Source organism: Papilio machaon, chromosome 2, assembly GCF_912999745.1.
Source record: "Papilio machaon chromosome 2, ilPapMach1.1, whole genome shotgun sequence".
Taxonomy (NCBI): domain Eukaryota; kingdom Metazoa; phylum Arthropoda; class Insecta; order Lepidoptera; family Papilionidae; genus Papilio; species Papilio machaon.
In genome coordinates this window covers 162339-186642 of record NC_059987.1, presented here as the reverse complement: position 1 = coordinate 186642, position 24304 = coordinate 162339, and the positions used below count along the sequence as shown (strand labels likewise).

General features: G+C 35.8%; 1 protein-coding gene across 1 annotated transcript in view; it reads right to left on the bottom strand.

The window, feature by feature from the left end:
* LOC106708247 (Down syndrome cell adhesion molecule-like protein Dscam2) overlaps window positions 1-24304 on the bottom strand; it is an 89662-nt gene that overhangs the window by 20668 nt on the left and 44690 nt on the right. The window contains exon 4 of the mRNA XM_045680889.1: window positions 3115-3257. Coding sequence (XP_045536845.1) covers window positions 3115-3257 — 143 coding nt within the window. The remainder of the gene's footprint in view (window positions 1-3114; window positions 3258-24304) is intronic.

Sequence of the window (24304 nt, the reverse complement as noted above, 5' to 3'; positions counted from 1 at the left end):
CAAAGTAGGCAATAAATGTCAATGTCAGCCATGTGTAAATTAATATCTCTTGCCGACTTGCCAATGACACACTACTAACATCAGAAGAGTCATGCGCTCGTCAGATTAGTACCGTCAGATAATGCGTGCCGTAGTCAGGCCATTGGCAAAGCTTCTGCCCATGAGTAAGCATATAACTTGGCCTTAGATTCGGACCAGTTAAAAGATCCATACAAATATGTAAATATTTATTACTTATTCTTTTATACTTACTAACTTTAGTTTAATTACTAATCTTAGGTTAAGAGAGCCAAGATTGTTAACTTCTGAATCAAATATTACAGTCCCGTCAGGTAATCTTGAAAATTCATTCTCAAATGTTACTTAGGACTGAAATAAAGAGAATTTGAGCTCACTTTAAAGTAGCTCTACAAGAGTGCTGTAATAAAGGGTGAGAATGACCCTAAACCGTTAGACAAAGCGCTCATTGTGTGGGCGGGGGGCGCTGGGGAAGCTGGGGGGTGCACTCCAGGCCAGTGCTGACGGCGCGCCCGGCGTTGCCTGCTCGAGACCGATCACAATTACACTAGTTGATTACTGAAGAGCTTACACAGAGCTAAAACAGGGCGATAATTATGCCCTTTGCATTTTTGAGAATTCTTTTGAGTCTGAAATCTTCACTGCGCTATGAGACTAGTGGAGTTTATACATATAACAATAACGAAAATAAAAGAGCGCTGTTTTAGACAACATCCTTATATGTGAATTTGGAGTGTTTTATATCCAAATTGGAGCTAGACTGATTTACATATATTTTTCTTCATCATGTTTTGTTGTTATTATTGTTTTGTTCCAAATTTATCAATAACATAGTTTAAATCTGCTGTTATGTATCCCGTCTAAAGAAGAGAGTCAACAAGCGTTAGTGTCTTTCCAAACATTTGCCACACAATAAGCGATCGTTCAGCAGGCGCTGATTACGGCGGAGAAATAAGGGCTTAAGCGTTTCTGTAGGGTTGCGACGAGAGGGTATTGTTTCAGAGCGGTTGCGCGACCAAAAGACGGAGGAGGGCTGTCGAGATGCCGTCGAGAGGAAAGCGAACTTCGAGTGGTTGGGGAACGTTTCTAAGATTTCGCAAAAATCTATTTTAAATCTTTATGCTGACTTAGTATAGTACTCTTTTGATAAATGACGTTATCGATAATTGTAAATAGATGCGAGTTCTTTGCACATAACGGTGTCCAGCATCCCTGGTCAAACATAAACCAAACATACGCTGGTCGCAATAATACAACAAAAATCATTTTTATCGACTCGCTGTAATTTACACCACAATTCATATACGTTTATATTTTTTGCTTATTTACTTTATCACACAAAGTAACAAAAATAGAAGCAACGGAAGCGGTAAATAGCGGCTGGGAATTTTCTACTATACTGATTCCATTAGCGACCGGCGTCACAAAGGGATATTGGCAGCGCGGCGACGACCCTCGCTGGGGCATCAGGCCCTCGGGCCTCTCCTTACACATAAAGATTCCTATTTGCATTCCAGTCAAAGCGATTCCAACACACTTCCCAATACATTGGGTCAAGCCAGTTGATACAATGCAAAATATTCCTTATGGCATTAAAGATGTGGTTGACTTTTCTTCTGTGTCCTAGCCTCGTGTTAGTAACTATGTTGAAGAACGAAAAAGGTTAAATGCAAACTTTTTTCGTACTTCAACACATTTAAAGCTAGAATAAAACGGTGTTCTTATTATTACCTGAATATATTATTTGCGTATTTTCCTACAATTACTTAACTTCACTACCGAGAAAGTGTGTTTGTTTTATTTTACCTTGTCAATAACGAAGTTTAAATAAAAGTAATATAAGTTTCTCAAAAACCCAAAAATTAGTTTCCGTGTTACATGTTACTGTTGCTGTCCCCAGACGATTGTATAATTTATGATTCAGTTGGCGTTGTCGCGCCCGGAGCCCGCCGCCCTTCGCCCGCCCACCGTGTGCCGCAAGTGACGGGCACGCCGGGCACGTACGCATGTGTCCCTACACGCGATCAACTTAGCTCCAACGATCATTGAGTTTGTATAAACTAAGGATACCCTCTGTCGTGACGTACATTCAAAACTTCAACTACCAAAATTCGCCTAAAACATTTAGGGACCTACGTGTTGGAGCACAAAACTTGTAAAGTTACAATAAACATGCAAGGTATTAAATAAAATATTTCAGGTAGAGAATGAGAGAGGTTGAACGATGTACCTGACTATTTCAGTTCTGTCTTAATCTAATTTAATTTTCTACAACTTTTGTAAATTATAACACACAATGTCATGTAATTTTCAAAATAAATTTGTATACTCTTAGGGTACTTATTTCCTTCCATTATCAAAGTTAAATGAAAGTATATTAAATCAGTCAAAAGGTCGCAATAATCTTAAGTGAGAGTTAAACTCAATAGACACATAAATAATACTTGAGCTTTTGCCGGGACGAAAGCGTTTCAAGTTATAACTGTGAATGACGCGGACCCGAACTTAAAGGGCCGCTGAAAGGGCCTAATGGACGGCGGCGCGGCCACGTCGCCCGGACGCTTGATCGACTCAATGCCAAGTAATAAATACTTAATGCTTACACAATTTTCTCACCATTTTCCATAAAATAAGTTCGGCAGTTTAAAAATAGATTGTGTCCACTGTTTTATATCAGTATTATTTTTACTTTCGTCCACTTTTTTAATTAGTCAAGAAAGAGCTTTTCTGATTTTCACACTGCTGCGCTATGTCATTGTAACTCTTCTTTAATAAATAAGTCGCAATAAATAAATGTTTCACGAAAATGTGTTTGCTTAATTCCACTGTTAAGATGTAATTACGGCAGACGTCTTATCCCTAAACTTAAAGCGTTATCTAAAAGGGTCTAATGGATTGGTAGCGTGACCCTGTCCTCTAATCTGATGGTACAGATTAAATAACTCTGCAGATAGTGTTACATTAACATAGCATTATAAATATGGTAAGTTTAACGGTAATATGGAAAATTTACCAGATAAACATAGAAACGTTAAGGATTAAAGAAAGGGTAAGGAGAGTTTGGGGTGAAAATAGTAATGTCAATGAGTGGCTGACCTGCTTGCAGGCGCATGTCGCGGGAGAGCACGGTGCCGAGCGGACCAGCAGCGCGGCAGCGGTATAGCGCAGCGTGCACGTCGCCTCGGTACTGCGCCGCGCTGAACGCGTTCAGCACCAGCGTGCCGTTTGGCAGCGCCTCCCTGCAACACATACATACATCTTGAAGTTCCATACATAATTACATTTGCACAAGCAGCGAAAGAAATAACTAACTTGAGCGGACTTCTTTACGGATTATATGTTTGGTGTTCATGGTTTCACATCACAGAATATGTTAACCGTACCTATGTTGACATTGATGAGATGAGATCCGTCGATCTACTATAAAAATGGAATAGTTAATGACAAAAAATTGTACCTGCGATATGTTTTCCAAGTGCATAAAGAAATTCAAAGTAGACAGTTAATACAACGATAAATCAAAAAGCTTAAATCCCTCATTTTTATTCAATTCCATTTTCAAATATGGAACCGTTATAATGAAATTCGGGTTCCAAGAAGAAGATTAATGATTCTCGATTTATGGTTCGGAAGTGAAAAAACGCTCGGAATGTGATAAGAAATAAAAGAACTCTATTGAACGGCAATCACTCTCCGCGCGCCGCTCCCAGACACTGATAACGAAATTTTGGAAAAGAAGCTAATGATATGCATTTATATTTGGGTGTACATTACTGTACTGTGTCGGAAGCTTGCGTGTAATATGTAATTTGTAAGATTTTCTTGAAAAAAAAAATTGTGTGCTAACGAACTGAATAACTATAACTTATCTGTGATTATTTATCATTTAAAATATGAATTTAATGTTAGATTTATGTTTCAATGTTTGTACTTTATTAAAAATGATGTGGATTATAAATGAGAAATGAAAAACAAAGAAAATAGTTGCTAAGACCGGCATTAATTATCCTTTCAATAGATATGAAATGACGGCGACCTCTTAATTGCGGATGTGTCTTAATGAGGCCGCGCTTGTGTGTGCGTGCGTGTATGTGGGACTTTAGTAAGTTCACGTTGTATGAAGTGTTCGCCGTGAGAGTAATCTTCCAATATTAATCACACGTAAGATATGTAATCAAATTAAAACCACCTTTCGATCAAAACAAAATGTCAGGACAACTCTAGTGAGCTACTTACTGGTGAAGTCAGTCATTGGTTATTAAAATACACATAATTACTTATATAGTATTTCCTTCAATTAATTATAGTCATAAAAATATATCCTCCATTCATATAAAAGAGCAATAGAATTTCATTTAATTTTTCGGTGATCTCGATATTAATTAACAACACAATGGAATAAACGGAAAAGCCTCCATCTGGAAAATTCACAAAGAAATAAAAAATAATCGTTCATATTCAATTTTCTCAGATCTTTTGAATAAGGAATCGTAATAATGGAATTTAGGCTTCACGAGTAAGATTAATGATTTGCGATTTATGGTTTGGAAGTGAAAAAAATGTTAAGCTTGCGTTATCAACGCCGCGCCGGGCCGAGCAGTGCCGGCAACACGCCTGCAGTAGCCACGATATCGGATGAATTACCATTTATACGTTCAGTTACATTTAGTCAATCGACTTTTTGTCTTCTTAAAATGTCGTACATAATTAATATTAGTAGTAACATTACTGTACAGTTAATAAAGACAATATAATATTATTTTGAAACAGATGACAAGCGTAAATGTTTATTTGTTACAAAATCATAAGAGTAGTTTATGAACAGAATATATTCAACATATGTGTAAGAATATGATATAATCGCTATTATACTGTATACTAATATTTTTTTACGTATAGCATTTACTTTCAACTTTCAGTTTATTAAAACCGTAATGCAATTTTACGGTCGGTGTTAGTGTCGTGAGGTAAAGCCACGTATATGCAAAATACACAATTAACATTAGCATGGTAACGATAACAGCTCAGCCAAACTCTCGCAGCTTTGACGTACGACAGCGAATCAAAAGTTAAATTTCACGTGCACCCGGCGTCGGCGGGTCGTTTGCGTGTGCTCACAGATTTCTTAAAAAACAAACATCGACTCTTTTTGTAGGAGTACAGTATTTTTATCCAAGTTTTTCAAGCAACTTCTACAATATACTGCAGTTAACAAATTAACTTTACAAACATATTAATTACTTTAGTATATGTGAGTTGATCTCTGCCGGCGTTTAATTACTGACTCGTCGTAACGATGCGGTTACAAATATTTACTCGCTACGAAATACAACCTACAGGCTACGACTACGAGCTACGGGTTACGATTTAACAAAGTTTCCACATAACTGCTTCTAACTTTGAGCCTAACCGTGTATTGTGTTTCGGTTGTTGATTTTAATTGCTATGTCTACAAGTACCATTAAGACTTTTGAAGTGAAAATAACAATTATTATAGATTTTTTTTCTAAGTATTTCTTCCTCAGAGATTGTGCTCTAGGCTTTTTGTCAAATTTATCTAATAATTGATAAGCTTTGAAATCGGAAAAGTTTTTGAGCTTAAGTAAAGTAATTAAACATGAGTACCCATCTTAGTTCTGTTATCAAAAAAATCCAGAAACAAAATATTATTTTTATAAATTAATTATGTACTAACAAAATAACGCCAAAATAAATTAAACTAGTACGTGTTCATATTAGTTTAGCGCCATTAAATAAAAGCCAGAACATGAAAAGTTCAAGCTGAACCAAACCACGAAGACACGAGTCTCTACAAGTTGCCGCTGTTGTTTAGACAAATCTAAACTTTAAAACTATATCAGTCTTGAAGCAGCGCGGTCTCGAGATGTAGTTAAAACTAAATTCATTAAGTAGTCAGCAGCAATTTGCTAAGTCGTAGTGTAGCGGCTTGTAGAGGTCAACAAGGAAGCTTCAACAAGATTTGCAGTAGAGCGCTGGACAAATATTTATCGCAGCCGGTTGACAAGACGGCATGAGCGCTACTAGTACCTTTTACACTTCACTTAATGCCTATTAAAAGTAAACGTACTTAGGCTTTTATATAATTGAATATCATGAAAAGATTACATACATTACTGAACGCACTGAAGGCGTTTGTCTTACAATGTTGCGGTTGCGGTTTTGTGTTTGAAAGTCAGAAATAAATATTATATTTTAAAATAAACAATTACAAATTGAATATATTTCCCTGAATATTACGTTGTTTTCTTAATCTATTTATTTTATTCTGATGTTTTTTTTTCACACCAATACTTGATAAGGCTTTGATGAAATACTCAACTCATTCCATTTAATATTAAAGCCCTAAGCAAAGAACCTTTGCACGAATTCAATTAGAGGAAAAAAGAGCGAGGAATATCTTCAACAAACCGCACCTGTTACCGTCACAAAAGAACAAATTGTAAACTTAATGAAACTCAAAGCACCATGAACACAAAATTAATACCAAAAAAAGGTGACGAGCGCTCCCCCGAGGCGATCTGTAAAGAATCATTTAATATCTTACGTAACTGAGAAATTCGAATGTTGACAATGAGCAGGAAATCATTTTGTAAAAATGAGAACATTGCTTTGCATATTCTGCTATCTTATTAATAGGTTACCATAAATATGTTTGTATGTTCATTTTTATGAATATTATAATTAGTTATAGTCTATGTATAAGTATAATTTATCAAAATTTTTATATATAAAATTATACGTTTAGAAACAGTAAGGCGCGTGCGAGATACGAGCGATATCGGATTGAATAATATATTTTTGAATAGTGAAACATAACATAAAGATAAAGAAATATATTATTAAATTAAAAGTAAAGCTTCGTTGTAGTAATAAGTTTTTATTATAATAGAGAATGGGCACACTAAAAAAAGATAATAACTGAAATTTATTAAAAAAGATAAGCGACACTTACGAAAACAGATAAAATATTACGAGAACAATAAAATAAAATAAAAATTGCCGAAGCCGCAATACGGCGCTAAATTACGATCAAAGAGACCATTATTTTTAATGGCCAGGTTACCTTTTACCGCAATGAAGCATGTGAAAGGTAATGAAATTCTATAACAACATTTCACAAATGATAATGTTTAAATATAATTAGGACGAGAACTTTCGGAATAGTCATTCACGATAACTAGCGATATCGAATATTTCTATTTCTTATGTGTCTCCATCTTCGACAAATTAACTTCCCCTTCCCATCCTTTCCTATTAAGAAAAGGGAGAGAAGGGAACGAGGACTAAAAAATGGCCTCCAACACGCACTTTACTTCAACTTCACCCCTGTCATCTGTGTGGTGTGTGGCCCATTCATGCAAGGGATATTTTTGCGGGCTACCACTGTCTGATAATTAACAAAGAGCCACAACCGCTTTACTATTAACGCATGGTTTAAAATTGCACAAAGCCTCAGTCACTCCGTTCTCAGATCGTCCTTTAATTAACCAGCGCAACGCAGCGTAATGCTGGCGGCAAGCTTTCCCGTCTCTCAGTTATATTTTACTATTTTAGGAACTGAATTCACTTTTGTGGTCAATTTGTTGATGATGACGTCATCCACGCTGTTAGTTAAACCTCAATAAATTAAATTAATTAGGGCATTATCGAACCTCACCCAAGTGAACTAAACATAAAACGGTTAACTAAAGATTAAATTATTTAACTGATCCAAGTGTTAAAAGATCAAAGCAAAGCTATTTTAAAATAGCTTTTAGATAAGTAAAATAAGTTTTCAATTGAGTTTGAAGAGCGGAGTTAGCTCAGTTTCAAGTGAAAAAGCTTTTGGTGAACTTTTATTGCTTTAGTTCTCGTAACATCGGATTAATCTGATTTCTGGTTATTATGATAACGGTATTTGGTAATGTTTAACTCAAACTAAATTAGGTTGGTAGTTTATTTTAAAATGCATATGCATGTTACTTTTGTCTTTTTAATATAGTCAAACCTGTTAAAATTAATAAACAATGCAATTACTAATAAAGAAACGGACGGACGGAAAGGTATTCGAGCGGCCAAAGTCTGCAAACGAATTACATCAGAGTTCATTTGAAAGTCAAATCCCAACCAATTCTTCTACATCCAAAATACTGATTAATGTCGTACATAAATTTGCCTAAGCTTGCTCTGATCTAAGAGAATAATTTCAAGTGAGGTCAGCTGAACCCACTGTAGTTATATTAGGTATATTAGTAAGGAGAAGTTTTGTAGGTGAAAGAATTGTATAATTTACGTAATTACGTAATGTTAAATTTACTTATCACAATATACATATCGACATATAACATATCGGCAGCAATCTCAAAAGCTCGCACTACTTATAATTTAATATGCCCCGTGTTTATGCAACTTTGTTAATAAATGAGGTGGTGGCGTGTTAGAGTACTTACGGCAGTGAGTGAAGCGCTGCAACTTGTAATGCCCTCAAATTTGATGCACTAAAGCGCTTCACATTCCGCGAACAACTTCACACTTAAGTTTACTGCACTTTGCCGGCGGCGGTATTCAATCTCATTAAAGTTTCTATACACTGATGTGAAACTTCTCATCCATTGAGTTTATTAAGTTTACCAAACGTTACCAGATTAATTTATCGATAGATAGTAACAACATATTAGCTATTTAAAGTAAATTAAATTTACAATACGTTTACAAACATTTATGTTTATTATAAAGGGGATATCTCTGGGGATCTCTTGAAAGTATTTAATAAAAACATTGAGCGCAGTTGAGTGGTCGTTGTTTTAAATTATATTATTTATGTAAAGCGGTACAGGGGAACTTGAATGCATGACGTCATCAAATAAAATGGAGTTAAGCGAGAACTCGATTTGAAGCTCAGCGGTTGCGTTTGCTTCTATAATAACTTAACGTGCATTATACGAGAAGTTAAAAAAGCTCCGATAATCAAAATGACAAGCGACTATACGACATAAGTAATCCAAAAAATATGCAGCTTCTTACATGAAACACGTTTAAGAAAAATGTTTCTAACATAAAGTTATTTTACACTATTTATACATTTTCCTAATAAAAATATTTATTTGTCTAGGTTTTTATTCCCGAATCAAACCATCTCGTAACAGGAATAGTATGACGCTGCAAAACAGAAAGACTAATTTAATTAATTTTCTTCTCAATCGAAAAAATGTCTTTGCCTTGAGTAATATTTGAAAGACCAGTTATGAAATGTCTATAGCAGCAAAATAAAGTTAACGTTTACCCTCTAACACTTTGAACGTCTTTTTGGGAAACTTTTATTACTTCTGCGCGTTTTCCAATAAGATTAAATTTGAGACGGGTTCCGCAGGGACAGCCCGGCGGCAACACTTGTTTATTTTAACGGCTAATTTTTGCAAACATTGGATCGAAAACAAAACGTGTTTTATCACGTAGCCATCTTAATGCGCTTAGTGAAAGTTTGGAAAACTGAGAACATTTCGTCGCTTAATAGAATTACCTTCAAAGGACTATTAAAAATAATTTTATAACAAACATCGTTGCACTTGATCATATCTTTGTACTTAATGCTTTCAGTGGCTCTAGCACGAGAATTTGCATCAATTGCCTTCTTATCGTCACCGTCAATAATGTCAAACTTAGCTTGAGATTTTGTACTTTACGCCAGATAGGGGGCGCTGCACAAATTTTAATACAAACTTTGTCGATATCGATACGATAGCGATTGCCACTAATATTCGTGTTAGGCCAACAGACACAGATTGACTTTCGAGTACTATTCCTGTAGCATCCGAGAGTTCAAACTTATGTTACAATCAATATTTTTACGTAAATTTGAATTACTAACTTCAATAAGTTACCTATTAAGGAGCAGAACAAAATCTATATATATAAAAGAAAGTCGTGTTAGTTACACTATTTATAACTCAAGAACGACCTAATCGATTTGACTGAAAATTGGTGGGCAGGTAGCTTAGAACCAGGAAACGGACATAGGATAATTTTTACTCCGTTTTCTATTTTTTATTCCGCGCGGACGGAGTCGCGGGTAAAAGCTAGTTTATAATATTTCGTAAAATAATTTTATTAGACTAAAATGTTTCGGTAAATTCAGCCTTTTAAAAATTATTCTCTATTCAAAGTAGTAGCTTGATCTATCTACAAATATTGATTCAAGAATGTTAAACTTGGTTCCATTTTGTAAATACAAAGTTTCGCTTGAAAATGATGATGATGATGTCCTCAATGAAGTCAATCGCCGATCATCAATCATCATCGATCGCTGAAAAGTGATATGATTTTAAATAATTCTACTTACCTAAATATATTGCAGCAACATCTTTTATATATTTCACTTAATTAATAAAACCGAGTAGGAACAATAATCATTTAAAGTATAATAAGTAAAGAAACCAGAAAGTAAATACATCCTTCATTTAAATGATTTAAAGTAAGTTGTATTATATAAACGGTAAGCGAAGAATCTAGCTGAGTTCCGCGTCGCAATTCATATTGTGTAGAACTGGGAAACCATTTTACGCATGAACAATTCTAACAACTTAATTTGGAGGCTGCGAACGCACGTAAAAGTTAAATTAAAGACCGTAACCAATAAAACAGACCGAATTCCTCTCTCTCCGGCCTTTCCTGTAATTAGTACGTAAAAGTTAACTACGTTCTCATCCTGTGAACTATTATGTATTTACATAAACTGAGAAATCATTAAACAATAAGTTACTAAATACAATCATAGACAACCACTAGGACATCTATGTCAGTTAAGTACCACAGAGGTACTGTGAAATTAATAACAAAAATTTTATCATTCCATTTTTAGAGATGGTGTAAGATGTAACAAATCCGAATATAACAAAACAATTTGAAAATTCAATTAAACATATATGTTCTATGTGCGAGCCGCACCTGTTGCAGGGAAAAAGTGATTCTTACAGCGAATGTAATTCCCACTCACATAAACAGACATTACAGACCTCGTCGTGCGAACTTTAATCCCTTTTATTTTGTGGGTTTTTTGTAGATGAAATAACAGTGACATGTTTTTCGATATTGAAAACACGTGTAAATTTTTCATATAAAGAAATATAAATTTGAAAAAATTAAAAGATCTTCATCGATTCGTTTTTTACATGAACTCTATTTCGTCGTGACTCGGGATGCCTCAGACAGATATGAGAAGCTCATTTTTTCAGTGTTATGACTAATAAAGTACCTCGATAAAAGATAAACCGATGTCGTAAATAAATTTAATAACATCACATTCAGTCAGCTAGTTTTAACATTAACTTATTTATAATTAGTTTTAATATTAAATTATAACATCTAAAAGATGCGTATTTTATCGTTACACAGGAAAAAGTTATGAAACATTAAATAAAACTTTTTCTCTCTTTTTTACTATTTTAGTATAATTTTAATGATATTCTGAACATTATTACCAATTTTTATCCTTACATGTTTAAATTAACCGAACCATTAAGACCAGATAAAATAAAGATCCCAAAGATTTGTATTCCAATTGTGTCGGCTGTCTTATTCATTTAATTATAATTCTGTTGAAGAAGTTTTGATTTAAAGTCTGTCAACTCGCTAATCTCAGAGAGGGCGCGGGGACATCAGCTAAACTGGATTAATATTTCTTCTGTACAAAAGTAATCAACGATCCATTTTTAAACAGTCAAAAAAGAAGAAACAGAAAGACAATAACACACTTAAAACAGAGACTAAGTTAAATGCCTAACAAGTTACACTTTCGTAATTTATAGATACTGCTTCCTAGTTATTATGATAATTTCATAACAATATATTTTCCGAGCAATGACAGGAAACATCACTTAAGTAAGAGACCTTTATTTATGGAGACAAGGGATGAATAGCTGTCAATTTGTTGCGAGCTCTAAAGTGACGTTTTCCAAATGAGCGAGCTTCTGAAGTGAACACGATAAGATTTGGAAATGAAAAATTATTGCGGTCACTCCTTTCGTTGTTTTTTTTTTTTTGTTTTCTAGAGACGTGACGATTAAGTTTTTTTTGAATATCATAAGGTGGCGGTAATTTGATCTTTTATTCAAAATATTTCTTACCGCGTCAACTTAATAATTCATAATATAGTTTTTAAATATAGAATGGCAAATAATCTACATAGTAAATACGCCCAGTTTGTTGATACAAGTATCATCTTGAATATTCCGAAAAAAAAAACAAGATATTGTAAACATATTTGAAGAAGTTGTATGTTTTCAACTTAACTCAAACAATAATAAAATTGTTAAGATATCGAGGCCGCGCCGACGTCGCGTCGTCGAACAAGAAAAAGGAAGGCGTACAGTAAAGCAATTGTGACAAGACGTGACAAAACAATGAAGCTCACAAAGTGAACCTTTTGCTCTCAAATGAAATTACGACGCTTTGTTTAATTCCCACTGCTTTTGTTTCGTTATTTTATTAATGTTTATTACATTATTACATCAAAAGTATGAACATCAATATAAGTGTAGAAAACCGTAATTATTTTTTTTATATGAAAAAAAAAGGGATTCCATCGATCGTGGAGAAATTTAACGGAATATTTATTAAAATAGGTGTAGCCCGATATTTTTATAATCTGGTTGAATATAAATGAATATGAATCTACTGTGAGTGTGAGACGCGGGCAGGATGTATCCTGACATTACAAGGATTGATGGACGCCGTTAGTGCGATGCCGAGACACATCGACATGGTTTGCAAAGTCGCAGTCCTCGATGTATCAATACAAAATAATGATCGCACTTTCTCATGTAACGACTACAATATTTTCTAAAGCCTATATGATTATAATATTTTCGATATAATTCCAATAAATGTGACTAACAAAAATCGATTTATAAATTATAATCGACTAGCTGTCGCCCGCGACTCCGTCCGCGCGGCATTAAAAAAAAACTAAAAGTAGCCTATGTGTTCTTCCAGAAAATGTTCTACATCTATGCCAAATTTCATCACGATTTCATCACGAGTTCAATCGTTTCGGAGATATCAAACATCCATCCACCCATCCATCTAAACATTCGCATTTATAATATTAGTAAGATGGAATGATCATTTGAACAGGTGATTCTAGAATGCGATAAAGCTTCATTGTTTTTTTATCACAAACGTAATTTTGTTACTTGTATTTGAAATCACAACTTCACAGTGTAACAAGTCAAATATAAATCAGACTGTCGCCGGAAGACGCTCCGGCGATGTTTGTGAAGTAAGCGATGCTCATGCGAAGTAAAAATATTTTCTCATTTGCGGCAACACTTTCATTCTATCATTGATGAACTTGTGAATCGGTCGTTCGGGAATTGATATTTATGATATGTCAAGAAAAAAAGGATATTCTTTTCTAAGTGTTAGCTGGAGTCAATCTCTCACAATGTGTTTCCATGTTATTCTAAAAGGCTAACTAGTTAATAATCTTTATACCATTATTGACAGAACTAAAGCAAAGGTATTTTGCCCTCTGAATGTATTAAAACAATATTAACAAGTAATTGTTCTACCTCTGTGACATTTTCACTAGAAATTGTGATCCCAAATTAAATAACAATAAAAATATTACCTTTTGAAGAGAAGAAAACAGCAGAAAGCCGCAAGGTCGCAAATGTTTTATGAACACGTAACCCACGCGACTGACAACTTGATCGACAGCAGCAATAATGTGGAGCACAAAAATGTTCATTGTAACACATTACGTGATGGAAAACGTGAAAATACAGAGCATATGTTTTGTTCTCATAACGTTTTTATTTTGTTAAAACATTAAAATCTTTGAAAGGTTACGCTTTCAATTAAAAACGCTTCCTCTAGTATAGCGTTGTCTCTACTAATGATGGGTTTCTGAGACCTGTCTGAGAGAGTATGGCTTAGTACCAAAGGTTGGCGATAGTGTCTCAAGGTGATTTATGTTTTGGTTAATCACATCTGAGTTTACCTTCATTCGTAATATAAAGTTTAATTGTACTAAATGTAGGCTATGTTTTACGATCACAATAAACAGTACAAATTAACGACAAAATTAAACACTTCGCTATTTAATTTTACGAAGCGTAGTTTACAGTCAGAATTCTCTATGGCTCTAATCCATCAATAAATTGGGATCTTGATTTTGGGAGTTTATTAGAGTTTTTATCAAGTAACAGGCGAAGAAATTAACGTTACATAAATTCTCGAGTACTTATCTTAGCTTTTACATGATTTTTTTCTATCGAGATTCTTCTTTGTACAAATATTTTCCAAACCTTCACACTCCATTTACAACCTTTAATATATTATCAATAGCTATGTAATCTACTCTACCTTCAAAAACTTGGAGGCTTCCTAATAAGTTTGCGCAAACGAAGAGGCGTATTTATTGACTCGGAATATCAAAGTTAATTTTCATGTTTGCTTACAAAGTCGAAATTAGTTTAATGTTGTTAGGCAGCGAATTTTATAAAACTTCTGCTAATTTGTTCAAATATATACGACGTACAGACATGGTAATATTAAGACGGTGTGTAAACGATGTATCGCACAACTCAGAACAATTTGCATTTTTGAAACATCAGTAAAATAAGTAAATGGTGTACCAGTCTATAACATAAAATCGTGTCTGAATTCAATCACAGAACAAGCTCCGAGGCCACTGTAAGTGTTACACAAGATGTGTAAACATTCAACATAACCCGAATCCGAAGACTGAATCAATTTGTTTTGTGAATAAACCTTATATCGGTATAAAAATGATGTTCAAGAAGGTTGTTTTTCGTAGCGATTTTTATATAAAGTTTAAAATATTATCTAATGAATAGAATTTAAGTACTCCATTATAATATTCTATTTAATAAAGTTATTGCTTGCTACGCATTAAATGACAGACTGAAATATAAACTCTAACAAACTTAGCAATGCGCTTGCATTGCTCTTCGTAAATCATAAATTTTTCTGCTACGAATTTACTTCTGCGCCCCAAATCTTTAAAATTATTGGCCGAATGACTTCTGTACGCGATTTTATAAAAATTCAGTAAACAAACATGTGTGTTGGTAAAAAGCAAAGGGCGGTAGTTGTTGTCCCTTCATTACGGCCCAGTGGCGCCATCCGCGGCTTGCGGCGGACAAGGGTCTTATTATTAACTTTGCTATTTGATTTGGATGCCAGTCATTACTCCAGTCCGTGTTTGTCAGACATATTCAACAGTAATTTTATGGTTACTAAAATTCATAAATTACAATCTTAGCTTTTAGGTCAAAATGATAATCCAGAAAATGTATTTTAATAATTCCAACGTATTTACTTTTTATAGATTAAAATACGTTTTAAATTTTAATTTACATTTCGCTGTAGACTGATAATGTATAAATATGATGTAAATATTTCGTGAGGAAATATTTGCGATGTTTTACTGCGGGTTCAGTGGGGTACTGCGGGTTCAGTGGGCCGCGTGCACAATTATCGAATCAGATAACGTCTGCCCGGCAACTCCGCACGCCGCACGCCGCACGCCGCACGCCGCACGCCACACGCCGCACGCCGCACGCCGCACGCCGCACGCCGCACGTCTCACCCGTGCTTGCGGCGACTTTGCTAATTACTGATAAATATTGTATTCCGTGTCAAATAAGTATTTACATCGAGCTTTATTTCCGTATGCACCTGGATTTGGCTACTTTATGACGAAGTAGGTAACAAATAATGACAGACAACTGCCCAAAAATGTGTTAAAAACATTTTCAGTTGCAAGAAAATTTTCAGGAATAGCTTACAGTGAAATGTAATCATCGTGGAGGACGCCTTGGGTCAACACACTGTGTGGAATCTGAAAATCTGCTCTCCCCTCGCGACCGGCACCCTACCCTTCACCGTCGGGCTATAGCCTTCATTACCCCGCCACGCTGCCGGACACGTTTTATTACATTTACTCACCCCCTCGCGACACCTGCACACAGTCGCGATCAATTTCTTTTATCGGTATATAAACAATTTAAACTTACAAAATGCAACTTTCCATTATTTGTAACTAAACTTGAAAAAAAAAGCTTCTACCAAATAACAAAGTATAAAACACTAGGTACAAATATTGAGGATGTTGTACGTCGCGGTTGTTTTACCAACTTGTATATTTGAGAAACAAAGCCGTCGAGTAGCAACCCTTTTCCCTTCCCTTCCATTCCTGCTCTAATCCACTCGGATTCACCAAATCCTTCCACTCGCCTGAACCCGAATGGCGTTGGAATAATTCCGTATTTTACTTAGCTTTGTTGCTAACGACTTGTTTACTTGAAAAGGTCTAACCTACAAAATATCTCTACTTTGTACATTTTAGTACGCTGTATTATATTGCATTATGTGTGCGGTAAATTACATCTACATGGGAAAGTTACGCCATTAAAATTTTTACTTTATTAAAATTCAATATCATTAACATTGTAATGTAAGTAGTTTGTCTTCGTTAGTGTCAACCCCCCCCCCCCCCCCCCCTCATCCCCGTGCAGCGTCCCCGCTGCTCCGCACAACATTATAATATCGAGGTTAACAGACAGACGCTCTGAAGTATTATTACGGGATTATTTCGTTACGTCTGCGCAGATGATGAACATTAGTGTTATTATTTATCAACATAAATAAATACAAAGGTGTTATGTTACACATAAAATTTGAAATTGTACCCAATATTATTATTCGTGGAGTTACGGTAAATGGCGACGTACAACACAACATACCGGCGTTGCTTTCTATCGATTTTGACCACATTAGTTGGACGCGGAACCGCTTTGATTTAATATAAATGTCAATTAAACGTAACGATAGCAGAACAGGCTCTGCCATTATTTTATTTCGATTGACTATAAAGCGATTGCACAATTTCATTCCGGAATCAATTTAAATTTATGAGCGTCATCAATAAACGGATATTAAAACCTTCATCAAAGTGCATTAACATTTGACATGTACCTCAGCTCGTTTTTTCCTCGATTTCTAGATGTGGAGCTTAATTTTACATTAATTGATATCTACTTCTACTCCGGTTGATAAATAAATAGTGAAACAAATCAACTGTGAAATTTGCTAATTAATTTTGTATTTGCATTGTTCTTATGGTGACATTCATCTAAATTGGAAGTTGTAGTAACTCGAAACGACAGTATTCAATACAAACAAATCATTGTTTCAATTGAATTAACAGAGTGGACAAGACCGGACCTGGACAGGGATGAAAATATATTATGGAGGCAATCATTAATCAGGGCACGCAGCGCCCGCGCCGGCAGGGGAATAATGAATGGTGAGAAGATTCCCTGGAGACTGCGCATTTATCTTGCCAACGAATGGACTAACGATGGCTATCTAAGTTACTGGCGGCTGTCAAATATGAACATATTATCATAACTTTCTGTAAAAATAGGAATAGAGATTACCCGCCCCGACATGCTCCGCTCCGGTCCGCTCGCCCTCCGCCGCAACAAAGACAAATGACAACGCTGCATGCCCGCTTACACCACAAGTCTAATTATTCTACAAGAAAACTAAGCCACTACACGATAAAGTAAATTAAAGCTTGGAAATTACACATAAATTATAACATTTGTATTTAATGTCACAGCTTTAATTGTAATGTAAATTTTCACCGTTTATTACTACTCTCGAAAACCTGGCATTAAATATGCGCGGCGAAGGATTATAAATGCGAGCTTAAGCCGCTCTGATGATGTTTGTCTTTGTACAACTCTGCCGTGATCGTGACCTCCTAACTTTATCCTTCTTAATTATTGAAACTGTTTATAAATTATAAAATAATATCCCTTTTATATAACCAATTTATAATTCTATACAATTTTTTGCATATATATTTTGTACATTTATGTAATTACAAACTCAAGCATAATATTATTAATGTAAAATAATTATTTTCCTATAAACGCTACAGTCACAAATAATTGCGATCACATGCGAACAGTTAGTGCGAGTGACCGCACCGGATATAGGGAGGCTGGTGTTAATCCAGCGGTAGTCGGTAGTGAGGGGAAAGCAGCGAGGTCCGACTGACCCTGACATATTAACGAGACGAGGGATAATGCTCTACGCCACTAACGCAGTGTTCATTCTCTACTTCGACAACCGACAGGTTTGTTTTGGAACGAATAAATAGAACGACTATTTAACGATTCATATATAATAAAACAATATATAGTAATGTAAATTGAAATAAAGGATACATATATATATCTTCTAATACCTTAACATACTGTAATCACTACGACTAGTACTAAGAGCACTACGTATAATATAAATGTCCGAATGTAACATGGAATAGGCGTCAGTCAATGTGATGTTGAATTAGAACATTTCATTTTAAGAAGGTTTCCGTGTTTCCCGCCGCACATCAGCGCCATCTGCTCAGTTCATTACATTTATAGTTCTCTTTCCTACTTTGTGCCCCGTGTCCATCGCTAGCATACAAAACAAAACTTTTACTGGATAATACTCGATTCATGTTGCGGTTTAAAAAAGAAATACTGCGAATTAAAAATAGTTTATATTGTAATTATATTCTTTTTGTTTATGTAATTTTATTTTATTCAAAAATAAAGACGCGCTTGACGTGATGCTTTAAATGCTTCCCGTAATCCGTTTTTTGTTTAAAGTTAAACATTTGTTACTGGAAACTGAAATGTTAAAAATTATCGAAAGATGATAAAAACAATGTCTGTTAAAGTACTGAGTATTAAATATATTCAGTTCTATACATGAATATATTTTTACTTATATTTTGTATAACTTAAGTACAGTAACTTCAAAATATTCGAAGTTTATTTACAAATTATGTGTAGTGTTTGTGGCGTACAAAGTAGTAGCTTTGGTCTATTAATCTCCCGAGATCACACAGTATGGATGAGGTGGTTATTACATTAACGAAGACAAACTGCGGAGACGCGTGACGTGCGCATAAAGCGCACAGCTCGATGCGCCACAACCTTAACGACAAAATTTTAAAACAATAAAGTATCTTCCGATAGTTCTTCTTTTCTCTACATTGTAAAATCTTTAAAAATATTAGAACAGTCTTTTTAAGTGTGGAACTACAAGTACAGTATTTAAAAATAATGATTTCGCGACGGCGTGCGACATACGCTAATGTATCATCAGTTTTCGGTGAACCTTCGTGATTGTGTTCACTTTTATGAACTGAGCAGCAGTGTATTAAATTTCTGCGGTTGTAAGCCATTGCTTTATGTAATTTAAGTTGTATGTATTTTTTTCTTTCACATGACCTGTTACGTATAAATATACATTACGCGATTTAATCTCCGGTTGATGAGATCGTATTAACTCTGTCGGCGAATCTTCTATTATATCCGTCAGCCGCCGCGCGATTGCAACCGACTCTCACTGAATGGAGCACTGTGTGCAATGGAACATTTTTTCTTAAAATTATGTGGGACACTCCATATTTTCCGCAAAGAAAGTTTTATTAAACTTTCAATGAATAAACATTAAACTGGAAATATCAACCAATTCTTTAGTATGCCAAGAAATAATTAAACATAATCCAATGTTCTTTTATATGCATAAAATTTTACTTGTCAACGCTAAAACCAGATCAATTTATTCATTGACTATGCCTTCAGGGTCGAGAATATTTGTTCACAGCACAACACAGCACTTTTAACACACCAATGAATAAAACCACATGTACTCAGAACGAAGACATTTATTACAAATTAATCAAAATCACTTATTGACAATACAAAAACGTAACCATACCACGCATTTCAATCAAACAACGCCATCTAGGCAAAGCAAGTGTAATCGTTGTACAATAATTAAAGTGATACAGTTTGTTAAGACGTGAACATTCCGCCCACCAAGGACCGAGTCCTTTCAAACCGCCCACCATGACATTTCTAACAATATATTTATTACTATAATCCTAGGTGATCGGAGATGACAATATTCATAGTTCAAAACATTTTCAAAAAATTTAAATATACTAACAAAATAAATTCTAATTGTAATTACTATCGCAGTGGACTGTATATAAAGTAAAAAAGATAAGAACAAAAAAATTAAGAAACTTCTACCTTAAAGTGCTAAGTGAAAGAAAAAAAATCAAGTTACATATTCTACTACTTATCAACTAATTAACAACTAACTAACTAATAATTCTACTAATCATTCATCATTAACAGGCAAGATACACAATTTCGAAGTTGGACGTTTGACTCGGGAATCCTTACATTGCAGGGTAACTACGCGAACTAAATTATCCTTACCAGGATGAACTTCAATTACTCTCCCATATAACCATTTGGCAGGGGGTAAATTGTCTTCTTTTACCAACACAATATCCCCAACCTTTGGATCGCGGATACGTTTAGCCCACTTATGTCGTTGAAAGAACATAGTTAAATACTCCTGAGACCAACGTTTCCAAAAAGCCTGAATCATTCTTTGTGTCAATTGCCAACGTCTCAAGCTACTCACTGTCGTATGCTCATAGTTATAGTCTGGTGCTATCACCAGTGGCTGACCGACCAAGAAATGTCCTGGTGTCAAAGGGTTTGGATCTGTCGAGTTGGCACTATTCTGTGACAGAGGTCTTGAGTTCAGACATGCCTCAATTTGTGACAAAACTGTACTCAACTCCTCGAAAGTCAAAGTAGAATCACCAATAACTCGTCTAAGGTGATGTTTTGTACTTTTTATCCCAGCTTCCCACAGACCTCCGAAGTTAGGAGAGTGAGGCGGGATGAAATGCCATTTTGTTCCATTGTTGGCCAATAAAGCCGCTATTTCTCGAGGAAGAGAAGCACATTCATTGTGAAACATTGCCTTAAGCTCCTTTGAAGCTCCAACGAAGTTGGTGCCGTTGTCACTGTAAAGATGACTGCAGTGACCACGTCTGGCGACAAAACGTTTAAAGGCTGAAAGAAAGCCTTCAGATGTCAAATCAGAGACCGCTTCGATGTGCACAGCACGAGTTGCCATGCAAACAAAAAGACATATATATCCTTTGTAGGACTTATGTCCGCGACCCTTAGCTGTTCTCATTTGAATTGGACCCGCATAATCGACGCCCGAATGAAGAAAAGGTTTACTCGGTGTCACCCTACATGACGGCAACTGCCCCATCAGTTGATTTCTTGTTACAGCTGCATGACGAATACATGGTACACAGTTGTGGATATGAGCTTTAATCAACTGCTTACCTCGCACAATCCAATATTTTGACCGAAGGAAATTTAATGTCAATTGTGGCCCGCCGTGCAGTACGCGTTGATGAGCGTCCGATATGAGCAGTTTCGTCAAATGAGACTGATAAGGAACAATGATAGGGTGCTTCATATTGTCATCTAACTGAGAATTTTGGATTCTTCCTCCCACTCTCATGAGGCCCCTATCATCCAAATAAGGATTCAAAGAAATCAAACCGCTGTTCTTGCTAACGTTTTTACCAGCTCGTATTGCCTCTATTTCTGTCTCAAACCACACTATTTGACAGAGCATGAGACAGCGATGGATGGTATCTGAGATTTCAGAAGCTGTTAGGTAAGGCGGTAACTGTGTCCGTAATGCTTTAGCCACCTTTAAATTCAAAAATCGTCTGCAATAGGCTAACGTCCTGGTTAACTTACGGAAAGATGAAAATCTGGACCATATTAATTCGATCGAATCGTCGGTTACCTCTGCCGCATGAACCTTAACAGATCTCTGTTCCAGTTTGGTCATTATAGCTTTAGGTCTGCAATATGCTATGGTGTCAGCTAGCAACCACGGTGGTCCGTGTTTCCAAAGAGAATCATTTAATAGAGATGTGGGTGTTGTTCCTCTCGAAGCAATATCTGCGGGATTATTTTTTGTGTCCACATGATGCCATTGAGTGGAGTCGAGGGCAGTAAGGATTTCAGATGTCCGATTTGCGACGAAGGTTTTCCACCGACTCGGATGATCGCTCAACCATGCTAGCACGACTGTTGAATCCGTCCATGCATGTAAGTCTGATTTTTGAACATTCAAAACTCGAGCTACTTCTAACAGTAATTTGGTAACTAAAACTGCTCCACATAACTCCAGTCTTGGTATTGAAACCTGTTTTATGGGAGCCACCTTTGTTTTTGCAGTTACCAGATTGCAGTTTATTTGGCCTTCACTATCGATAACTCTCATGTAAACAACCGCGGCGTACGCCACACTTGATGCATCAGAGAAACCATGTAATTCCACAGTTTGATCATTGTTTTTTCTTTGCAGCCATCGCGGAATCCTAAATTCATTGAGTTTTTGTAACTCGCAACGGTAAAACTGCCATTCAGCTAGAAGCTCTGCAGATAGTTCGTCATCCCAATCTAAACCACTGATCCACAGTTTTTGGATGAAGATCTTTGCGGTAATTATACATGGTGCGATCCAACCTAATGGGTCATATAAACGTGATATCTCTGATATGACACTTCTTTTAGTTTCAGATGCCGATGACGACGGTGTTGAAAAAGGTAAGTTAACAGTGTAATGGAATTCATCAGAATTACGGTTCCAGGTAAGTCCTAAAATTCTTGTAGTTTCATCTTCCTTTATTTCTAGATTTCTTCCAGTATCCAGTTCTATTTGTTTAAGTAGTTCTTCTCGGTTACTTGTCCATTTCTGTAAGGTGAAACCGGTTTTATTTAAAAGCTCATTAAATTCGTGATAGATTTTTACAGCTTCTTCTTCAGTCTGGCAACCCGTCATGAGATCATCCATATAAAAGTCTGTCATGATTCTACTAGCAGCATATGGATATGATTCGCCTTCATCGCAAGCAGTTTGCTGCAATGCCTTCACTGCCAGGTAAGGTGCACTAGATATTCCAAATGTAACTCTCAAAAGCCTATATTCCTTTACGTTAGAATGAACGTCTTCTCGCCATAAAATCCTTTGATAGTCTACGTGATCACCAGCCACCTTCACTTGCCGATACATTTTTATTATATCGGCTACTAGACATATAGGGTGTAGTCGCCATCGCATAACAGTATGGCGTAAGTCAGCTTGTAAGGGTGGTCCAACCATTAAAGTGTCGTTCAAAGAAACACCATCGGATCCTTTAGCTGACGCGTCAAATACCACCCTTAATTTTGTGGTCGACTTATTTTCGCGGATTACACCATGATGCGGTAAGTAAACAGCGCCAATTTTATTCTTTTCTATTTCATTGGTAATTTCTTCCATATGACCTTGTGATAAATAATCATTAATTACTGATGTGTATTGGGATTTAAGCTCACTATTTTTAGATAGCTTCCGTTCAAGACTATACAATCTTTTTAATGCTATTTCCTTTGTGTTACAGGGAGTCTTACTTGACCGAAATGGCAGCTTTACAATGTAGCGTCCATGTTCATCCCTGCGCGTTGTGGCAGCGAAGTAATCTTCGCATGCTTGTTCTTCAGGACTAAGTATTGATGATTCAGAGTTTGTTGGCTCTGCCTCTAACTCCCAAAATCTTTTTAGGATTTGATCTGTTTCGACCTTTGCATGCATGCTAATAGTTAACTTATGATGCGACTGCCCTTCATCCTCAACTTCTCCAGACACTATCCAACCAAGGTAAGTATCTTGAGCCATTGTTTTACCTCTAGGGTCCTTAATTAAGCCTTCTTTTATAATTTTAGTATAGGCTTCTGAACCTAGCAAAATATCAATTTTGCTGGGCTTGTTGAAATTTGGATCAGCCAACTCAACACTATGAAGTTCTGGCCAATCCACCAATGTAAACTTCCTTTCTGGTAAAATAGAAGTTACCCTACTCAGCACATAAGCTTTTATTTGAAAATTGAAGTTAGGATCAATTAAAGATTGAATGTTAACTTGAACCATGTATTTTGAAGTCAGGTCGCTATGACCTCCCCCCAATCCTGAAATAGTAGTTTTAACGGCTATTTTTTTTAACTTCAATAACTGAACTGCAGATTCTGTTATAAAGGAAGCTTGAGAGCCTTGGTCTAATAAGGCTCTCAAAACTTGAAAATACCCATTTCTCGACCTAGCCTTAACAACGGCGGTAGCTAGTAAAACCTGACTACGTACATTTTTCGCGAAATGGGTTGAAATATGAGATTCAGCCTTGGACTCGTTCTGTGGTGGTTCCTTATTGGCACTGGTGAGGGGTGCGGAAGAGTCCGCCTCCGTATTAGGATCGAATTTTTTGTGCAAAAGAGTGTGATGCTTCCTGTTACAAGTTTTACATTTAATATTCATC